We start from the raw sequence: 16,361 nt of genomic DNA, 5'->3' as shown, positions 1-16,361 counted from the left end.
TTGGTTCCAAGCGTAAGGTAAATTCAAACACATTTTTAAATATGAGACAATGGAATTTTATAGCTTCCACTTAAAATGTGATCAAGCAATAAAACAAACAAACAGAAAAATACTAGTTCTGAACATGAATATTTTTTTCGCATGGAGAACATTCAAACTCCACTGAGGAAGGCCAGGATTTAACCTTTCCTTGATCTCAGAACTTTGCGGAGTGGTGCTTCCTAGTCCACCACTGTGCAGCCCAAGTCAGATTCAACAAACGAAAATCCTGCTGTCTGCTTTGCAAAATAGTTTAAATTAGGGGTGTCAAACGATTAAAATTTTTAATCGAGTTAATTACAGCTTAAAAATTGATTAATCGTAATTAATAGCAATTAATCGCAATTCAAGCCATCTATAAAATATGCCATATTTTTCTGTAAATTATTGTTGGAATGGAAAGATAAGACACAAGATGGATATATACATTCAACATACGGTACATAAGTACTGTATTTCTTTATTATAACAATAAATCAACAAGATGGCATTACCATTATTAACATTCTGTTAAAGCGATCCATGTATAGAAAGACTTGTACTTCTTAAAACATAAATGTTGGTACAAGTTATAGAAATTTTATATTAAAACCCCTCTCCATGTCTTCGTTTTAATAAAATTTGTAAAATTTTCAATCAAAAAATAAACTAATAGCTCGCCATTGTTGATGTCAATAATTACTTACACAATGCTCATGGGTGCTGAAGCCTATAAAATCAGTCGAACCCAAGCGCCAGCAGAGGGCGGCAAAACTCCAAAAAACACAACAAGTACACCTTTCACTGTGCTAACATTTTAATCTGTTTGAGCGGAGCATTTGTGCGTTAATTGCGTCAAATATTTTAACGGGATTCATTTTAAAAAATTAATTACCGCTCGTTAACGCGATAGTTTTGACAGCCCTAGTTTAAATATACATCATGTACCCCTGAAAATCTTATTTTGGGTGATATTATGCTCTAGGGAGAAAATAATGGTCCGGAGCCCTGAGATAAATTAAAAAATAATAATGATAATAATTGACTTTTCTTCAAAAAGATATTTGACCTATGTAAAGGCCCCGTTTTACACTCTCAAAACGTTTAACTGCATATAAGACGAACAATTAATAGTATAATATGCACAAAAATAGGTCAACCGACAAGATTCAGGACAAAATCCGAGTACTTATTGTTACAAAGTGTACAGTATTTGCTACAAGAAGAAAATCTGCAATCAAAATTAAATACTGAACTACACAGTTGTCTTCAAGCTCATCCAATTCATTCTTAACTTATTTGGAATATGAATAAGATGAATAAAAAAATGTCATACTTGCTATAATACTATATTGCAGTGAGGGGTGAATAATTTTGAACACACATGTAACAGTCATACTGTATATGGTGTTCAAAGTTTTTCAAGTCATGAGCCTTCATTGAAAATTTGACATGCCTGGAGTGACTAAAATTATTTATATGATTCATATTTCGTTATCAAATAAAAGAATTCAAACAACAAGTTCTGCTCCATGGTTTTTAGATTGCAGGGTTAAAAAATATGCACCTGTATTATAGTGTGGACTGATTGAGTAGCAAAAACAGGCAAATGGGAGGATTTTGATGGCAGCATCTTAATTTGATGATAGCATCTTAAGGAGCTATTTTTTATAAAGGAATTGTTTGAAATGGGGAGAGTGTAAGAAGTGCAAAAGTAGGAGGAAAGTCTGTACTTACATTCTCATCACTGGAGTATCTCCGACTGTGTTGCGCGGCTCCTGCGCTTTGGTTCATTTTTTAGCCCTGTGGATGGACTCCTTTCTGTAAAGCACCTGCTGGTAGATGTATATAGGGAATGAAAACAGTAAATGAAAGACGTGGATTGAAATCACTCACTTCAGCGCTGTGCTCTCTCCATATCACGTGTGGTTTCTGAGCCAGTGATGCTTTCTGTGTGTGTGTGTGAGTGTACATTTGTGAGTGGGTGTAGATGCGTGCGTGTGTGTGTCCAAGATCTGTTTATTCATAATGAGATAGTTACACAACGTTAAAAGAGATGAAACAATGGAATATGAGCAAAAACAAACTGCTGTAACTTTTTTTGCATTGCCAAACATACATGGAAGAACAGTTGTTTGGGATTAGAACTAAAAGCTTTACAAACTACCGATTGCATAACAAGATAAGGCAGATGGCCAAAGATGGTTTTAAATGATTCTCTACCATCATCAATGTTATTTTTTAATGTTTAAATTTTTAAGCTTGATTTGCATGTGCCAATGTCTTATATAATGCAGTTCCTGTTCATAGGTCCTGAAGATTTCTACACAATAACTCTCAACTCAGGTATAGTTATAGTTACATAATTACATAGGTTATATGGCTGCAGCTGTATCAAAACACTTTGCACGTAACGCAACCCACAAATGACACCGTCTAAAAAGCATGAATTTGTGCAACCCCTCTTCCAGTCAAAGTCAACATGCAGTAGCTCTGATCATTGTAGAACAGTGCTTCTCATTTTTTTTCTCTTAAGTCGCACTCAGGAAGAGGAAAGCTTGAGCCTGGGATTGAACCCTTGATACAGGGGCGGAACTTAGGTTGTGCTGGGGGTGTGTTCAAACCCGGGCCTCTAAAGGTCCCGGTTTGCGGGCGTAAAATGTTTAAGTCAGGTGTGGCCCAATCACTGATTAATGATAAATGATATATACAAGGTATCCAGCATATTAAAAATGGTGCTTTTTGCAGACGACACCAATATCTTTTTCTCAGGTAACGACCTAAACAGAATGACCCAACAAGTGAATGAGGAATTAGGCAAGCTACAAGAATGGTTCAATGCCAATAAACTGTCACTAAAACTTAGTAAAACTAAATATATGCTATTTGGCAAAAAAGGTCTGAAAGAACATCTAGACATTCAAGTAAACCAGGTGGCTATTGAACGTGTTAGAGAACACAAGGTATTAGGTATAATACTTGATGATTCATTAACATGGAATGCACATATAAGACAACTGAAAAATAAATTAGCTAGGAGCGTCTCCATTCTTTACAGAGCTCAAAATCTACGAGATCACAGGGCCCTCCATATAATTTATAGTTCACTGTTTTTGCCGTATTTGACTTACTGCGCCGAGATTTGGGGAAACACCTACAAATCTCGATTACACCCTCTGTTGGTCATCCAAAAAAAAGCAATACGGATTATTCATAAGGCAAAATACACAGCACATACACATGAGTTATTCATCAAATCCAAGTTATTGAAGCTGTATGATTTAATAAATTTCAAAACGGGACAGATGATGTACAAAGCCTCAACTAATAGCCTTCCGTATAACTTGCAAAGTCGTTTCCAGGCTAGGGAATCGAAATACGATTTGAGGGGAGAAAATGTGTTTAAACCTAAGTACGCTAGAACAACACTAAAATCATTTTCGGTTCCTTACTCTGGTGTAAAGCTTTGGAACAAACTAGATTCTGCAGTGACCAGCTCAGGGTCATTGGCTGTTTTTAAGAGGAGGTATAAACAAACCTCATTAAATAATTATGTTGCTGACTCAAGCTAACTCGGACATAATAAGAACTGTACAAATGTTAAATAATGTCTGGTTTGTACAAATGTTAAATAATGTCTGGGTGGCAACTCAAAGCTGGAAGCAAAGCCGAGTGTACCCAAAACAATGGAAGACAAAAAAAAAACACAAAAAAACCCAAAGGGAACTCAAAGCCAATGCAAACAGAACTCACAAGGTCATATCATTTGTTGACTGTAAATGCACAGACAACTGACTTCAAATTCTTCAAATTTGTAACGACATGGGACTGGTCGATTGGCCACTGTCCTGCCAGAACCTGGACAACGCGCCTGCCTGGAAAACATTTTTACGTCTGGATACTGTGGAGGATAGCTGGGGTAGATGGCGGCCGCTGTGTCTGACCACACTCGAAGAGGAACGATATCGAGGATGTTTCCTTATGGTGCGCTGCTGGCAGCTTCTGATTGTGCCAGGTGGGACAGTGATCGCTGGGACGGTCCTTCTGAAGGACCTAGCGACGCAAGTCCCCCAGGCCATGAGTCCACAACCGAAATTGCGATGCAACCTACTACGAAGCTGCGCAACCTTGAGATGAATGTTCGTCGGGAGTCAGCAAGGAACAAAAACTGTGACGAGGATTAAGTCAACAAAAGGAGTGTGGCGGACACGGCCTACCATCGGTCCTCAGCTATTCCCTATCTTCTGGATCGAATCAACTGAATAAACTAAGTACTAAATTATGAACTAGTCTACTGGATCTAATCAACATAACGAGCACATCGATCGACTATGGACTATTGGGAAAATGAACAATCAGAGGGGATGGTTATTATTTAAAAAAAAAAAAAAACTTGTGATCATTACGAAATCTGAATGTCAAAAATTTGATATTTGATATTTTCTGCGTCCTTTATGGTATACTGGGGACAGGTTTCAATAAGCTTCGGCTTCTCCCGTCAGCCCTTTTCTTTTCGGGTTGAATTAATTGTAAACACATATAAATGCTGTATGTTTGTTTGGATTTGTCATGCCTGAAGGGAAAATAAATAAATAAATAAATAAAATAAAATAAAAAACAAATGGTTTTAAGCTGCCCTGCCTACGATAAAACACAAACCTGGTAAGAAATGTCTTGATGAGAAGCATTGTCTGATGTGCATCATGGCTCGGTCAATAGAGCTGTGTGAAGACCTGCGATCAAGGATTATTGATTTGTATAAAGCTGGGAAAGAATACAAAAGCATCTCTAAAAGTCTGGATGTTCATCAATCGACAGTCAGAGAAGTTGTCTACAAATGGAGAGAGTTTGGTACTGTTGCTTCGCTCCCAAGGAGTGGCCGTCGACCACAGATGATGCCAAGGGTTCAGCGCAGAATACTCAGAGAGGTAAAAAAAGAGCCCTAGAGTGTCTGCTAAGGACTTGGCACAGTCCAATATCTCTGTGCACACATCAACTATATGTAAAAATACGGCCAAGAATGGTGTTCATGGAAGGACTCCACGGAGGAAGCCACTGCTGTCTAAAAATAAAACATTGTTGCTTGTGTAAAGTTCGCAAAAAGCCACTTGGATACTCCACAGACATTTTGGAAAAATATTTTGTGGACTGATGAAACCAAAATTGAATTGTTTGGGAATAGCACACAACATCATGTGTGGAGGAAAAACAGAACAGCTCACTAACATCTACACTTCATCCCCACCGTGATGCATGGTGGAGGGAGCATCATGATTTGGGGCTGTTTTGCTTCCTCAGGGCCTGGACCACTTGCAATCATTCATGGAAGAATGAATTTAAAAGTTTATTAAGATGTTTTGCAGGAAAACCCGAGGCTGTCTGTCAGACAGTTGAAGCTAAAAAGAGGATGGATGCTGCAACAAGACAATGATCCAAAACACTGAAGTAAATCAACTTCAGAATGGTTTCAGAAGAAAAAAATACACATTCTGGAGTGGACAAGTCAAAGTCCAGACTTAAACCCCATTGAGATGTTGTGGCATGACCTAAAGACAGCGATTCATGCCAGATATCCCAGCAATCTGACTGAACTACAGCAGTTTTGTAGAGAAGAATGGGCCAAGATTAGTCCTGATCGATGTGCCAGACTGATCTGCAACTACAGGAAGCGTCCGGTTGAAGACATTGCTGCCAAAGGGGGTGGGGGGGTGGGGCACAAAATAATAAATGTGGAATATTAAATATTAAATGTGATGGTTCCCTTATTCCAAATCCCTTATTTTTTCCCCTTCTGTCATTGTTTGCTTACTACCCTCATTAAAATACAAACCTTTAAATGTTTGGGTGGTTGTAGTTAAATCGGACAGTTTTTCCACCCGTGTGATTTTGACAAAGCTCAGAATACATTTCATGGCGATTTTATGCAGAAAAGTGAGAAATTCCAAAAGGTTCAGATACTTTTTGATACCACTGTATGATGATACACTGAGCTGTAATATTGTGTTTAAGTGTTAAAATATCACTGCAAGGCACTGGGCTGTTTTCCACTCGCATCCCACCACCCCACATACACCCACACCGGAAGATTGTCTTGTTTTTTTTTTTTTTTTTTTTTTTATTTTGTTCTTTGTTTTCAGCAATAGCAGTGAGGAGGATCAAATATAACAAAATGACCGACAAAGATAAATAAAATAAATAAGTAAGTTAAAAAGAGAGGAGGAAAAAAGCCATCTAGGGCTTGTCTAAACAAATATGCAAACAGCGGCATGGCAACCCTAAAATTAGAAAAAGTTTCCATTTCTCCTAGTATCTTTTATATTTTTCAGCTGAGTGCCTTAGAAAAAAAGGTAATTTGCTCCGTAATCGAAATCTCATGTATTGTGTCCATCCATTCAGTGACGGTAGTTGGTGTTTCCTTCAACCACTTCCGAGTTATTGTTTTCTTGCTTGCAGCTTGCAGTATCTGTAGGAGGTACCTGTCTCGTTTTGTGAGTCCATTTGGGATATTACCCAAATAAAACATTAAAACTTGCTTCTAGTTTTAAACACAAAATCTTCTCAGCAACCATCGCTACATTTCTCCAGAAAGAGGAGCTCTCCCAGAAAATATGGAAGAGGCCAACAGATGAACATCCACATTTCCTCCAACATTTACCATGTTCAGAATTTTTTGCTTTGTACTTCCTTTACTCTCGGTGAAATTAAAAAAACAAAAAAACAAAAAGAAAACGCTGTGTTCTTCCATGTGAATTCACGCCATAAGTCAGAGATAGATGTAGTTGCCGTTGTTTTACATATATTTAACCAGTCTTCATTAAAAAAAGTTCTATTCCCACCTCCCTCTCCCACCTTAGCTTGACGTATGTAATGGTCAGGTTTTTCATCCTGTGTAGCATTGAACATGTTTTAGAGATGTGTTTTTTAGTAAGCGTGCCTCTTGAAGCATCCAAAAAGATAGTAGTTACTGGGTGTCTGTCATGTTCACTTAAAATGCTTATGTTATATAATGGCATAGTTGAAGATATAAACAAAAACAAAATTCAGCCTTCCGTAGACCATATTTGTTTACAAGTTGTTGGAGGCAGTAAAGGTTCCCTCCTGATGAGATTGACCAATAGGCAGTGATGCCTATGCTAGTGTTTACAACCACCATCAGTTTTTGCAGGAGTAAAGTCTGTATCATACGCTGGCCACCGTAAAACCTTTGCATCCTTCTCAATATTCTTATTTTTAAGTATACCAAGCCAGACTGTTAGTGGCCCTCTAGTCCAAGTAGAAACTTCCAGATAAAAAGCCAGTAATACCTTGTTCCCAAGTACTGATGAGATAGGAACATGAATTTGTGTTTGGTCCATTTCTTTCCAAGTTGTGCAGCTTTATAATAATTTCCCAAGAATGGTAAAGCTATGCCTCCGTCTCCTTTAGTCAACTGAAGTGTAGCATACTTTATTCCTGGTCTCCGATGTATCCAAATAAAATTAGAGATTAATCTATTCGACGATTGTCTTGATGGGCGAAAGCGTAGAGGGTCCCACAAATAATTGTCCGCTAGCCCCCCCACAGTTGGATGTTCCACTCGGGGGGGTCCCGTTTATGCTCATCGCTTCAAGACGCCGTCCACATGTGTTTTGCCACTGCCTTGATACCATAACTGCAAGCCAGATGTGCTACACACTTACCCACTGTGCTGTTTTCATTTTTTCCTTCAAAGCCTGATATTTTTAGGTTTATTTTTGTCTTTTTGTTGAACTATTTTTAAACCTTTAGAGATTCATTGGCATTTTAGGTTTGATCATTTTGTGTCAACACTTCACAGTCCATATTTGAATTCAAAGAGCAGCACATCTCTAAAAAGTTTCAAGAAATGTGTGGGATGTTAGAATCAGTGGCCACACTGTAACGTTGTAAATTCTAATACCGTATGCCAGTGTCAGAGGTGGGTAGTGACGTGTTACATCTACTCCATTAGATTTACTTGGTAACCTTTTAAGAAAAATGTACCTCTTGGAGTAGTTTTATCACACAATACATTTTACTTTTACTTGAGTAGATTTGTGAAGAAGAAACACTACTCCTACTCCACTACGTTGGGTTACACTAGAGTCAGTACATTTTTACTCTTCATTCTATATATTGCCTTTATTTTTGCAAGGGAAAACCGACAGTAGCTCTACTGGTTTCACCAATGAGATGACGCAACAATAAACACATGACTCTATCATACAAGTTAGAGGTAACAGTGTTTTTTTTCTCCACTAGAGAGCACTCATGCTCTTTGGATGGGCGATGGGTCTTTGGATGGGTGATGGGTCTTAGTGTTGTTCTGGTCGGAATTTGATTATTTCTGCCATAATGTAGTTATCTAATATGCTATAGTACCGTATAATAATACCAGTTCATATAGATGAAGTTGTGCTGAGAAAAAAAAACTTTTAAAAAATCGGACATTTTAAGCAGTTACTCACAATGTTATTCATTACTTGAGTATTCTTTTCAATGAATACTTTTTTTACTTGTATTTGAGTACTGTATTGGCCCAAATATAAGACGGTGTTTTGAGCATTGAAATAAGGCTGAAAAAGTGGGGGTTGTCTTATATTCGGGGTCATACCCATTCACGACGCTAGATGGCGCCAGATATCATTGAAGCGAATGCTGAACTTCAGGAGTAATGTTCTGTCATGACAGATCTCAGCTACTCTCGTTTAACCAGTTTGCATTATTTTATTGCAATGTTTTCCTTATTCAGATTTGTTTCAAGACTACAGTTACAGTTAGACCTCACTTTGATGGTTAATGCAGTTATTGCAATTTTGTTGTTTTATCACAATAGATTGGTTTATTTACATTTCAAAAACCAGAAGGCATTCATTTACGAATGTGATTGCACTTTAGTTTACATATTTATATGTTCAAGTATTAAGATTTGAATAAGGCAAAATAACGCATTTTTCTCAAATATATTGTTATAATCATTTGTTTCAGATGTACTGTAATTATTTCTGATAAAAATGAATCTGGTGTCCAAAAAGTCTTTTTTCAAACTTGAGTCTTGAAAAAGAGGGGGTCGTCTAATAATCATGGCCGTCTTATATTCGGGCCAATACTGTATTTTTTGTATTATGTAATTTTGTGACCAGAGAAAAAATAATCAACAGTTGGAGACACATTGTAGTGTAGTCATTGATGTTTTGCTTATAATAAATGCCAGAAATACATGTTTGTCAATAGAAATCACTGTTGAAAAAGAGTCTTCGAAAATAACCCAATTAGGCTGGAATCCTCACTATATGCCAACACTGCTGTCTGCCCTGAAATCATATGGATACCTTGTTAATATTTTGCTCTTTTCTGTCTCTGTCTGCTATCTGGGACATCCCCTTCCAAAGAATCATGAATTCCATATGGGTTTTTTTTTATTTTATTTTTTTATCATTATTATTATTATCAGCTGTTCAGCTGCTTGACACGAAGAATGGAGATCTGAGTGTCCGATTGATCTGAACAATTTTAATGTATCACATGGGAGTATGACATACATCCATTGTGATCATTCAATGTACATCGTTTATTAGGACAAAGCAGCGAACAAGTAAGGGGTTATGAGGGAAAAGAAGAAAAGAGGGAGCGAAAGACAAGAGAAGCACAAACAACAACAAGAAATACATTTAACGCCTACTCTAACTAATAATGAATATGTTGGTGCTATTGTTAGCTAGTTTTATATCCGGTTGACATGATGTGGGGGGCCTGATAACTAAAGAAGGGGGGGGGGGTCTGAGAGATAAGTAACTGAGAGGGGTGAAGTGTACATAAATTAGCCATGTGGTATAGAACCCAGTATTTGTGTGAATCCCTTGTGAGTGTATGTTGGCATCCTATTCTGTGCTGTCTCATCGCTAATCCTGACACCGAGGTTATCTATTTGAGTGTGTCTAATGTCACTTAGTCATGCGTGAGTCCCGTCTAACACATGATCAGATGAGTGGAGATGCTGCATGGATACCGCCCCAGTGTCATGTACCCTTCCCAGCCAATCCGGGGGGCGAGCCATCGCAGCCCATCCCTCCTACCGCAGCCCAGCAAAGGGGCCATCGTCAATCTCCAGTGATCCAGGGTGGTCCCACGGGCCACCCGCGCCCCCATCAACCGGCCTTCAGGTATGGGATAAGGGGATGCACCGCACCACCACCACCACCCACGGGGGACATCATCGCTGAAGAAAAATCAAGCGGCTTATCAATGTAATTGGGGTCTATATGTCTTTAAGTGAAGTCTTAATTTGGCTTCCTGCTGTCCGCTGCTAACATTTTTAGACACTGTGAACAGACTAGTCTTTCCTCATCTCCCACTGTATGAAAAGTCAAAGCCATACACTTCGTCATATTTCCTCGTCTCTTTGCTGTGTACTCGTTTGGTTAAAACGCGCACTCTGGAAAATGAGAGCACCACTGAATGCAATTTATTTTAGTTTAGCAAAAGTATGTTCCCTGAGGTCACATGCTCTACGCTCAGCGCGCCCCTCTATTTGAGAAGTACGGCAGTACACCAAAATAGGCATTTCAAAGATCCACAATGTCAAAACATGAATACATAATTGGGTGATTTCATCATACAGTAACATGACAAGTTTGAGTCATGCCAGAAGTTCGACGGGAATTCAGTCACTCTACTTTCAAGCAGCGCTTTGAATTTAGTCTCCAGCGTAATGAGGCTGATGCAATGGCAGTGGATGGAGGCAAGGTCTCCGCTGCTGGACAGTGTGGACTGGTTCCAGCCATGTTGGAGCAGTATGATGAAGTTAAATCAGATTTTAAAAATTGAAGTTGCAGTTGTGCTTTAATTTTCCTCAACAGTCAAATGCAACACATCTAGAGGTAAGCTATATTTCTAGTATTTCTTTTCTAAACAAAAAATTGGATACAGCTAGGGCTGGATGCCAGTCATCCCCAAGGCACATCTAGACAAGCAATCATACTGTATGGGTTCATTACAGGGAATGAGTTCATGGCAGTATTGTGATTGTTATGTGTAGCGTCAGCTTCTTCCTCCTATGCTGTCGCGATGGCTAAGAAGAATTCTGGGGTTACCTGGGACAGCCTGAGAGGAAGGAGGTCCTGCCATACGGGCTATGGCAGAAACGCCGGCTGGAATGTTCCCATGGGTATAATTTATAAAGAAAGTGGCGATTGTGACTTCAGTAAGTACACGTCAATATATATATATTTTTTTTTTATGGTTGTGTTGGACTGCCAATACAGGATGTATAACATGCACCTTTCAATGTCATTTAATTGTCTAGGGGTTGAGCCCAGCTCTGCAATGTTTTGACTTAATTGACTGAGATGGATATAAATTCCAGAACCAAAAGATTACCACTGTCAGAAACTAATTCATCAAAGGAGTCACTGCAGTTTTACGCTTGTTTTAGAGTTAAATTGCTTTATGCTATAAATTCTCTTCTGGAACATCCAGCTGTAGGCTTCCCTGCCATAAAAACTGTTTGATAGCAAATCAGTATTAAGATGATCATATTGAAATGTAATTTTTGCACTGGTATTAATAAATTAACAATCCAGTCAGCTCCCCGCTGTCGTCCCCTCATCTCAGATCAAATGCTGACTAGAAAGAATAGTTTGCTCTTTACACTATGTTGAAGCGGATGATGTTGTTGAGTCGGCGTAGCTCGTTAAGTTTTGCGTTGCCGTGTTAGACCGCTCAGCCTCTCGTCACTCTGTCGGAAACACGCACGGCCAAATAGTTCCCCCCAGGAACACAACATGCCCCACACAAGTTCCCTAGGTGAATTCTGTTAAGAGGTAGTGGTCACTACCAGTGTTGTGAATAACGGCGTTACAATATAACGGCGTTACTAACGGCGTTATTTTTTTCAGCAATGAGTAATCTAATTAATTACTTTTCTCATCTTGGCAACGCCGTTACCGTTACTGAGGCGGGAAAGGCGTGCGTTACTATGCGTTACTAAGTTGGTTGAATAAAAAAAGTCTGAGAGAAACGGACTCACGGGGACGAGAGCAGAGCAGCAGTGGGGAAGACGCCGTTGCAACCGCGATGCTAGGTGGCTCCAATAATACCTGACTGTAGCCATAACCGACAAACTACGCCCACATGACACGGTAGATATCATATTATAGAACTAGATGCAAAACTGACACAGCTGCATTGCCAACATGTTTTAAGGACTACATGCGTTAGTAAACAGCCGCCATCTTAAAGCAGTAGACCTCTCAGGAAGGCCCTGATGTAGAGATCCTTCCTAGCGAACCTAAGTAACTTTTTTTTTTTTTTTAATCTAAAATGCTTCTAAATCGGCAAAATCTTAACTTAAATCTATCTTTAAATGATGAAACAATTTTAAAACTTACACATGTTTAAAGTAGACAGAAGGGAACTAATGCAATAACGGGAGCAATTTTAACAACTTTAACGGTTGATTCACAACTTTAAATGACTTCCACACATAGCAAAGGTTACTAGCTAGTTATCGCAATACCCTTGTGTCTAGTTAAGTGGAGGGTAAAGAATTGGGGTAGGGCCAATTGTCCCCCAAATCCTTTAAACTTCACATTGTGTGACCTGTTTTTTGTTTTGTTTTTTTGTTTTGTTTTTTGTTTCTTGTTTTTTTTTTTTTTGAGAAAAAAAAAAATTACCACTAGTTACTTTGCCAAGTAACTAATTACTCTTACATTCAGGTAACTGAGTTACTAACGCAATTACTTTTTGGGAGAAGTAATTTGTAACTGTAATTAATTACTATTTTAAAGTAAAATTAACAATGCATATACTATATATAGATATAACTAGATGCAAAATGACAGACACGGCACTAGATGCATTAGTAAACAGCCGCCATCTTAAAGCAGTAGACCTTTTATTACTGTTCTTTTGTAGAGAACCTTCCTAACGAACCTAAGTAACTTTTTATCTCAAATACTTCTAAATCGGCAAAATCTTGACTTGAATCTAAATGATGAAATAGTTTTATAACTTTCATTTGTCGAAAGTAGAGAGAAGGGAACTAATGCAATAATGGGAGCAATTTTAACAACTTTTAACAGTTGATTCAGGGTGAAGGGTAAATTAGGGTAAAGAATTGGGCTCGGGCCAATTGTACCAAAAACCTTCACAAAAAAACTTCACATAGTGTGGCCAATGTTTTTTTTTTTTTTTTGAGGAAAAAAAACAAAAAATTATCACCAATTACTTTGCCAAGTAACTAATTACTCTTACATTCGGGTAATTGAGTTACTAATGCAATTACTTTTTGGGAGAAGTAATTTGTAACTATAATTAATTACTTTTTTTCAGTAAGATTAACAACACTGGTCACTACAATGTCACCTTTCCACTCTCATTTGTCTGTTAAGAAAATGGAGACATATACTAGATACAACCCCCGTGCCTGTGTGTGTTTAGTTTTGGGGCACTTGAGTAGCACAGGATGGACGGATGGACTCCACATTAATTTGTCAGATTTGCACTCCAACCAACACCCGACATGCTCTGACACGGAAAAAATAAAACACTCGGGGGAAAAAATGACATGAAAATACTGTTTCATTGCAAATCAGTATTAAGGTGATCAGGAACGCTGGAAGTCACTCACAGCAGGGGGTGCTGAGGATCTTTTTTTTTCCAATCCAAAAACAGCCATTTCGGTCCAAATGGCTCGCGCTTTTTCTCCACACAAGGCGTGCACAAAGGCAGTACGCACACATTGGATAGTTTACGTACCGTACTACTGCTAGGCTACTACAAAGCGTTCTATTTTGCCTACAGTGTGTGTTTGGAGTTTTTGTATTGGAAATAAAAGCGCTCGTGTATTTTGATGCAAATCCCCGCAGCTAGACAGTTCAATGACACACAAAAACATTTGAAAACTAAAAGATGATGTTTTATGTTTATGTTCTATGTTTGTTTGTTTTTGGGTGGGGGGATGGAAAAAAAACCAAAACATGAAAGGTAACACCCGTTACTTTTCCATGTAACTAATTACTCTAACATTCAGTTAACTGAGTTTCTAACGCAATTACATTTTGGGAGAAGTAATTTGTAACTCTAATTAGTTACTTTTTTAAAGTAAGATTACAACACTGACCTATACGCACCGCGTGGCTGACGTCACAGTGAGATAGCTGCGTGTGGTAGAGATTTTAATTTCACTTTTAATGTCCTGTTGTTTTTGGTGTATCGTACAGGGGACAGAAGGCGTGTTGTGCTGCACAAGTTCTGAAATAAATGATTAAAAACCTGACGAAACTGGGGACTTCCTTGCCGATGTTACCACAATAATAATTGTCACCTTAACTAATAGACCGGCAAACAGAGGTCGGAGGAGGACCGTTGACATAGGAGACATTCTAAGGCTGTATTGTCAAGCCAGTTCATAGACGCGCACATTTCCATCTTCATTTCAATGGTAAGCGACACCTTTTTTCACCATTGCACTAACCTTCTTGGAGCCCATGTTGATTTCTCTCAAAAGAAAATCCGCAGTGCCTCCGTCTTGCCGGGAAACAGAACTGCGACGCTGTCGTAAATTGTCGTATTTCGAGTGTGTCATCGGATGTAGAAACAAATGGCGAGTCAAATTTTACATCAGATGTTGAAAAGATCGTGTGTCAAAGCGATCGTACGTCAAGGTACAACTGTACCTTAAGAACGAATCAGAGCAGAAGGTGATTAGTTTGCTCTCGTTCCTCCAAACGATTCGTTCAAAAAGAACGACTCGTTCGCGACCGACACAACACTACGCTACACAGCAGTACCATCCTACAAGTCACTCAGATTTCCTCCGAAAAGTCCAATACATTGCAAGTAACATCCACTGGATTCCGATGCCATATTGAAGTCCGCCAAATGCTCTTGACAGTTTATAATCGGTAAACGATCAACAGCGACCCTTATTTTATTTGTGGATTAACACCAACAAATGGGCTTTGTCAACATTAAAATGTATATGTGTGGGTGTATGTATATAGGCCTTTATATTTTTTAAACGTGCAAATTAGAAATGGTAAATATTAAATCGGCCATTTTCTTAAATATTGGATATTTTAAATCAATTAACCGATGTCCTTCGAATTTTCCACTTGCATTATTCCCGACTCCCTGGGTCCAGAAAGACATCAAACGGTCCACTAGCGTTTTTAACTACCAGTGGTTCAACACTAGTTGACTATGATACCCGCATTAGGTTCCGCTTTTTAATTAATATTTCAGTAGCTTTGGCATAGAAAGAATACCCAGCCACTTCCCCAAACACCGCAGATACAACCGGACATGTTACTCAGCTGACTAGTGTCAAAAAACTGCATAAACTGTAAACAAGACAACTATGCGTTTACAAAATAAAAGCGTCTCTTAGTTTAACACTAGCAAGTGGCCTTAATTTATAGCGCAGTCGTATGGTTGTTAACAACAACAACAAAAAATACACACCATACGCTATATTTTTAATATCGATTATTGTAAAGGCTAGTTAAAATCCGCGCCATTGTAAGAAGACACGATTTGTACTTTGAAAGTAGAAACCGGATGTACATTTGGGTTTTAAACTACTTTATAGTACACTGATGTGACTCCCACCTAGCATGACGGCTATCCGTGGGGGGAAAAAAACCTGTTAATTAAGTGCGTAATCTTGATTCGAGTCTGGAGATATTTTTATATTTGATGTGGACACCTCCTCCGCTTCTGGTCACCACATCCGGTGAGGTACGTTTACATATAAACTTTTAAATTGTCCACGGTTCTCTCGTGAGTGTATGCCACCAAAGCGTCTAATAAGACACTCGTTGTTTGAGGACATAAAAAGTTATCATTGGAATCGCTTTATCAAAAGTGGTGGTGGCTGAAAGAAAATATTTTTAAAGATGGCTCACAGGAACAGACCCTGAACACAATATATCCGTCATTATTTAGGCAAAGCATGGTTGCAACTTCATACAAAATGGCTAAATGATTCCTTTTCATGAGATGGGTCATTTGTAATGTGTAAATATCGTATACAGAGAAAAAATACTAATCATAAGAAAAAAGCATTTTGAGGGATGTTCGGGAAGAGATTTTCCAACTTCAGTGACCTGACAAATCAATCATCCGCAGTTGCAGGCTTAAACCTGGAATGCCCGTGGGGATGGATCCCCTGGGTGCTCGCTCCCAGTTTGTGGACATCCAGACCCTCCCCACGTGGCAGCAGCTGGGAGAGGATGGAGAGTGCATTCCGCATGATCTGAGTGACAGCCTGCTCAGCCAGCAATCCTTCCCCTCGCCCTTCCCCTTCAGGCCTGACATCAACCGCAAAATCATCCTCTTGTAAG

The 16,361-nt window shown here is 38.7% G+C and overlaps 2 protein-coding genes and 1 pseudogene across 5 annotated transcripts in view; 2 read left to right on the top strand and 1 right to left on the bottom strand.

Moving 5' to 3' along the window:
• LOC130927144 (inactive dipeptidyl peptidase 10-like) overlaps positions 1 to 2,044 on the bottom strand; it is a 109,733-nt gene extending 107,689 nt beyond the window's left edge. The window contains exons 1-2 of one of the 3 annotated variants that reach the window (XM_057852733.1): positions 1,915 to 2,044; positions 1,756 to 1,850 (exon numbers count right to left, since the gene is read on the bottom strand). In XM_057852733.1, coding sequence (XP_057708716.1) covers positions 1,756 to 1,812 — 57 coding nt within the window. In that variant the 5' untranslated portion in view covers positions 1,813 to 1,850; positions 1,915 to 2,044. Of the gene's footprint in view, positions 1 to 1,755 lie in introns of all 3 variants that reach the window. The other 2 variants (XM_057852734.1, XM_057852732.1) reach the window with 2 other exon arrangements.
• Positions 2,045 to 10,656: 8,612 nt separating this feature from the next.
• Positions 10,657 to 11,349, top strand: LOC130926856 (serotransferrin-like; annotated as a pseudogene).
• A 4,253-nt stretch (positions 11,350 to 15,602) lies between these two features.
• Positions 15,603 to 16,361, top strand: part of gdap2 (ganglioside induced differentiation associated protein 2) — a 51,158-nt gene continuing 50,399 nt past the window's right edge. The window contains exons 1-2 of one of the 2 annotated variants that reach the window (XM_057852331.1): positions 15,603 to 15,751; positions 16,147 to 16,356. In XM_057852331.1, the coding sequence (XP_057708314.1) occupies positions 16,166 to 16,356 (191 nt within the window). In that variant the 5' untranslated portion in view covers positions 15,603 to 15,751; positions 16,147 to 16,165. Of the gene's footprint in view, positions 15,757 to 16,146; positions 16,357 to 16,361 lie in introns of both variants that reach the window. The other variant, XM_057852330.1, reaches the window with a different exon arrangement.

Source organism: Corythoichthys intestinalis, chromosome 12, assembly GCF_030265065.1.
Source record: "Corythoichthys intestinalis isolate RoL2023-P3 chromosome 12, ASM3026506v1, whole genome shotgun sequence".
Lineage (NCBI taxonomy): Eukaryota > Metazoa > Chordata > Actinopteri > Syngnathiformes > Syngnathidae > Corythoichthys > Corythoichthys intestinalis.
The sequence above is the reverse complement of the archived record's forward strand: the minus strand, read 5'-3'. Positions and strand labels throughout refer to the sequence as shown.